The sequence below is a fragment of the Crocodylus porosus genome, unplaced genomic scaffold (genome assembly GCF_001723895.1).
Source record: "Crocodylus porosus isolate Cpor-Errol unplaced genomic scaffold, CroPor_comp1, whole genome shotgun sequence".
NCBI lineage: Eukaryota > Metazoa > Chordata > Crocodylia > Crocodylidae > Crocodylus > Crocodylus porosus.
The window spans coordinates 45,618,578-45,624,643 of NW_017728931.1; the positions used below are offsets into that span (position 1 = coordinate 45,618,578).

The 6,066-nt window shown below is 43.3% G+C and overlaps 1 protein-coding gene across 1 annotated transcript in view; it reads left to right on the forward strand.

Moving 5' to 3' along the window:
- The window catches only part of TDG (thymine DNA glycosylase), a 22,950-nt gene that overhangs the window by 3,218 nt on the left and 13,666 nt on the right, over positions 1 to 6,066 (forward strand). Inside the window, exon 2 of the mRNA XM_019544763.1 lies at positions 2,506 to 2,654. Within this exon, the coding sequence (XP_019400308.1) occupies positions 2,506 to 2,654 (149 nt within the window). The remainder of the gene's footprint in view (positions 1 to 2,505; positions 2,655 to 6,066) is intronic.

Here is a 6,066-nt window from a genome sequence, read left to right on the forward strand (position 1 = left end):
GGGGCTATATGTGGAGTAAGATACTCTGTGTGCATGGCTTGGAAGTCAGATTTTTCTCTGATGTGAGCAGAAATGACCAGTTAAAGTAAAGATTAAAGGTATTAATGTATCTGTCTTTGGCTAATTGTGTCACTTATGCATCTGTAATATCTTGTGCTCCATTTTAGATAGAACAACATACCCTACTGGTATAACAGGAAGGATTTCAGTGTTTTCTAAAATCTGACAAATGTTAAGTCCAACAGCAGCTTTAAATCAGTCCCACACTCTGTGTAGTTGTTAGTGTAGATTTAACAATATAAACTGTAATGTGTTCTAACATATGGGGCAATAGAAAAGTACAAGAAAATTATACATGTGTTTAGAAGTGCACCAGTACATCTATCTATGTCAGATGGGCACCAATAAAAGGCAAATTGACCGGCTTTTTTTGGCCAGTGTAGCCAATAATGTCACCGATAAATGCTACAGCATGCCCGTGGCCAGGAATGCAGCCCGGCAGCTTGGAGAGCAGTATCTGACGAGTAAATCTGCGGGAGGGAAGGGGTGTTGGGGGTCAGGTCGAGTCCCCCACAGTGAGGAAGGGAGTAGAGCAGGGGCAGGGGGAGGTGCTGTCCAGCCAGGGTAGGGAATGGCTCATCCGGGAGGTGAAGCGGGTGGGAAGGGTGGAGAGGGGGAGCCTGTAGCGGGCTGCCCACCCTTGCCCCATGCACAATTCCGGGGGGCACATGTCTCCCTGCATCTCCCAGCTGAGCTTCCCACAGCTTCACACCATACTCTACCCCACCTCAGCTGAGCAGCTCCTGCCCCCGCCCCATTCCTTCCCTCACCATCTTGGTCTCGATCTGCCCCATGTCCCTTCCCCCCACAGACTTACCGGCCACACACTACTCTCTGAGCTGCTGGGCTGCATATTGGCTATCAGATCATTATTGGCGGATATGGCTGGTTAATAATAGGTAGGGCTGTGCAAAACGGCTGTCTCATTTCGATTTCAAATTCAGCCATTTTGGAGGACAGTGATTTGCTTCTCAGGGCAGCCATGAGAAGCCCCTGAGGCTGCACTGCCTGGCCCCATCCCCCACCCGGCCCCAGCCTCCCGGCACTTAAAAAAAAAAAAAAAAGGCCCCACACTCACACGAGCTGTAGCAGCAGCAGTCATGGCCGCTGGGGGGCTCATGGCAGAGCCCTGCTGTGCAGCATGGGGCAGTGGGGGGCAGCAGGGATTGCACACACACCCCCCCCCGCTTGGTACCTGCATGGCAGCTGCCCTATGGCTCAGGTGCAGTGTGGCTCAGCAGGGCGCTGTGCTGTCCGGGAACTGGGGCAGCTCCAGCAGTCAGCCGGATCCGGCTCAGCACCACTCAGCCCCCGTGGCCCCAGCTCCCAGACAGCACACAGCGCCCTGCCGATCCATGCTCCACCCACACCATGGTGGGGGGAGAGCCATCAGGGGCAGGGTTGGGCGGCGGGGGAGATTGGGGAGCAGGGCCTGTGCAGGGGGGCTCTGCCATGTGGCCCCAGAGTCCCCACGGCCCCTGCTACAGCTGGTAAGGGCCGGGCTTCTTTTGTTTTTTGTTTCTCAAGTGCAGGAAGCAGGGCCAGGTGAGGCATGGGGCCGGGCAGGACAGCCATGGCGGCTTCTCCCACAGCTCCCCTGGCTGTGCTCAGCACAGGCTTCGCCAAGCAGACTTGGATGCTGGTGCTGGCACCAGCTGGCAGCAGCAGCATACTGCCGTCCCTCACGCGGATCCAGGGTCCTGCACCCTCCAGGAGGGCTGTGGGGCTGAGCCAGACTCCTCCCCGGGGGCACAGGACCCTGGATCTGTGCACAGGATGACAGCAGGCTGCCGTCCCTCCCCCAGAGCACTGGGATTGGAAGGAACCTCAGAGACAGATCGCAGACACTGGCCAGCTACAGATGTCAGTATCAGAGCAGTCCTTCTGCCCCTCTTCCCCTTCCCTCTTAGTTTCTGTTTACCTGCAAGCCCAGCTCCGAAACATCCATAACATTTCTGACACATTTTGGTTTTGTTTAGTTTCAGAGATGCTTCAGAGCCTTCCGTTTCATTTTGGATTCAATGTTTCGGCTACCAAAATGGGCCGAAACATCTCCAAGACAAAACAGCTGCCGAAATTTTGCACAACCCAAAACTCCATTTATCAGTGCACCCCTACATGTGTTTTATATGTCTGTAGTAGTCTGGAAGTTCTGGCTCTTGTTTAGGGCATTATTTATATTACAAGAACATGAAGGTCACGTTTTCATTCTTAGTAATGCTTAACAGCCATTAATTAATCAGCATTGCCAGCCTATTCATTTAATGTTGGATACTCTACTGCTTTTTTATTAGATTTATCAATCATAAAAGCTGTGATTGGAGAATATAACCTACAACATGCATCAACCATAGTAAAGAGTGTGGAGTTTGTAATATACTGGATAGATTATAAACAATTCTGAAATGCTTGTAAAATGCGTCTTGCAATTTTTTTTTCTTCAAGGTATTATTCCCCTCTTCAACAAGCCCAAACATTTTATCCATTTCCATTCCATCAAGTGATAACTGAAGCTCCTAACATGGAAATTATGAATGAACAACAAACTCTGGAGGGGATTCCAGAGCCAAATTTTGCTTCAGAACCTACTCAAGGTAGGTTGCCTGAACTAATAATTTTATTATGTTAAAATCCATATTAACTGTACTTGCCAGCAGCCAATTTCTAGGGTGATGTCTTAAACTGCCCTGCTGAATTTTCTCTTTTTGACATTCTGCGCAAGCATTTGAATTTGATTTTTGTAATGTAAAAACCATAAAGAAATAAGACACCCATCCCTCGCTCAGTTCTGTAAAATGCTACTGTCCTAGGGCAAGTAATATTTTTGATAGGTGGGTAAATTGTTTTTAGTCAGTTTGGGTTGTGAATTTAAAAAATAAATAAGCATTTTAGTAGGCTGGTAAAGTTTCAAAGAAGTTTTGTAAAACAGTGGTAGTAGAACTCTTTTTCACTGATAATCTTTCAAGTAACCTTTTAATTACTATCCTGGTATTTCTGTGATTCATTGCAATTGTATGGCAGTAATTCAATGGTTTTGACTGTTGTTATTATTTTTTTTTAAACCTGCTACAAATGTGAGCTCACTGCAATCAATTTCTTGAAGTATACAGGAGTGTTATACTCTGAACATCGCTAGGTACTGTAGTGTTACATGGATTGCAGGTATACTGGTAGTTTAGCTACTGGTAAGAGGCAAGACACAGTTCTACAGCCCAGCCTTTATTGTTTACATCCCAAAGCACAAGAATATGCACTGTACCCACTGGGAGACTCAGGGAAAAAAGAAAATAACCTACAGACCAGAACTAGGTCTGTTTGGATCCACTGAGTTCCCTTCTGTTCCCTGCAGTCTAACTTAGGTTTAAATATAGTTTACTGTAACAAACATTCAGTAATTGATACATTTACTTTTCTTTTTTTCTGTTTCGCTAACTGGCCCTGGAAGGTGTCAGTTAGCTGTGATTTATATCCTTTTTGAGAGGATTTTACATCTCCTTCCTTTGCCATCATGGAATGTTGCCGAATACCATCCTTTCTTTTTTTTTTTTCCTTTTTAAGGTCTTCTCTGATAAGGCTGCTTTTGTTTTTTACAACTTGAATACAAGACTTAACATTTATCTATTATAGTACAGTTATATCTGGTATACTTGATTGCATCAATCACTATCCTAGTATTCTTAATTTAAACTATAATATACTATGTTTGGGTTTATCTTAAGGCCCTGTTATATGATGTTTCGTACCAGGTCATGTGCTCTATTTAGTTTAATCTGCTGCTAGTTTAGCTGGACATGTTAGTTGGTTTCTTTACTTTGCTGACCAGACCAATTGTAAAGTCTGTAAGGGTTTCCTTTGTGGTCATTAAACAGTCTGTTAGACCTTCTGCTTTAGTCACACATCTGGAGCTTGGCCTTGTCTTATTTCTAAACCTTTTTTTTTTATTATTTTCTGCTTATTAGATTTGGTGTTAACAAACCGGAAAGGGAGCCCATGTCATTTTGGTACTTTTTGCTTATTGCTTGCCCATCATATCATTCTTTAACAGGTAGTGTGACATCTGTCATGTGCGAATGCGTGTTGAATGTCTGAAATAACTGCACTTTTCCATCATCTCAAAATCACTGCTTTATCTGTCTCCCATCTCTTTGTATATATGTGCAAGTCTGTCTCTACTAACATGCAACAATGATACAATGGTATCGTTTGTTTACCTAAATGCTGTAGATACGTAAATCCTTATTTTCAACAATTATAACTGTGGGCCGAAATTGTAGGGAAAGGTCTCCCATCTTCATATTTAAATGTCAGATACTGCTGGCCACCCTTAAAGAGATACTGCTATTTAATACAATTAATGGACATACAGATTGTTATATTTAGTACACTTAAGCTTCTTTTGTATTTATATAACAGGAAGAATTAGATCTTGCCATGAAGTAAAAGTTTCTTTAATCATGCTTTCATGTAGTTTTCAATAACTCTGGTAGTTTTCTATTACCCAGCTGCTTCATGCTCTTTTTCAGTGAAGGCCAGCCTTTTTGGTACAGGGGTATAGTTTGTAGCTGTGTTGGTGTCAGGACAAGGTTCTTTGAGTGAATATGATATCTTTTATTAGACCAACTTAAATAGTTGGGTTTTTTTTGCAAGAACGACTTTTTTTTCAAAAAACATTTTTGAAAATTTTTTTCCAACTATTTACATTGGTCTAATAAAATATATCATATTCACCCAAAGAACCTTGTCAACCTTTTTGGTAGGCATGCCACAGATTAGCTTCATGTGCTCCTTGAGTGCCACTCTGATATTTTTCCCTTACCTCAACTTTCTGCTCCCTGACCAAGCTGCAGCCCTGCTTTCTGCTTCCTGCCCCATGCTCCTGGTGTAATCTGGTGCTCTGATTTCTGCTCCCTGCCCTATCTGCTGCCAGGCTACCTGTCTCCTCCCTAGTCTGCCATGTGCCACACACATAGAGGTTGGCTGCCTATGCTATTTGTGGCAGTTAGCTGCAGGCTAGCGACCCTTGTTGAAAGCATTGAAATGGGGGTGAAGTCTCCACAAGTTTATTAGTTGGGCTTGAAAAATTGACTAGAGACCTATGAGCCCTACCAGCCAGGAAAATTAAACCTGACAATCCAGGGAGAAATATGAAAGACAAAGATGATACAGCAACTTGCAAAGGGGAAAATAGCTGGTATTTCCTACTGGAAAGCTGTCACTGAACTGTGCTTGGGTGTTCCATTTTTAATGACACCATCAGGGCAAAAGTGTCTTCTAAGTTTGAGATTTCTTCTGGTTGTTTTTTGCAAGTAAGGAGACTTAATCTGCTCCCTCAAGAGACTTTTGGTTGTATAAGAAAACACCTTGCTGCTGTAAAAGAGGAAGGAAAGGTGATCCGTTGTTCTGCCTCGCACACTGCATCCAATATTTCAGAGACCTTCCTTGTAAATAATTCTGTCACTGGTAAATAGGTCTTTGGATTTTTTTTTGATGCTGTTCGTTAGCATCAAAATAAGAGTGGCATAAGGACTCGCTTGGATCATGTTATGACCAATAGTTATAGCTCAGATGCTTAGTATGCTAGAATTTTAAAATATATATTTTATCTCATCTGCACAGGTAAATTCTGTTTTGTATATACTCTTTAAGTAACAATTATCTTCAGGAATCATTTAAATTGAAAAGCTGTGGCACTCTCGAGTTTTAAATGTCACCTCAGAGTATTTCTGTTCAAAGAAGTGCACACTAAATAATCTGTGCAGTTTTATCCATGTTTACTTCATGGGTTTATATCATGGCATATACCTTACATCAGTGTTTCCCAACCTTTTTCGCCCCATGGCATACTTACCTAAATAAAAACTTAAATAGTGATAGACCTATCACCTGGACAAGGGAGAAGAGATTGATGTCATATATCTTGACTTCAGAAAAGCCTTTGATCTGGTATCCCACGATCACCTCTTGGCCAAACTGCCCAGTTGTGGCCTTGGCTCCACCACGATCCGC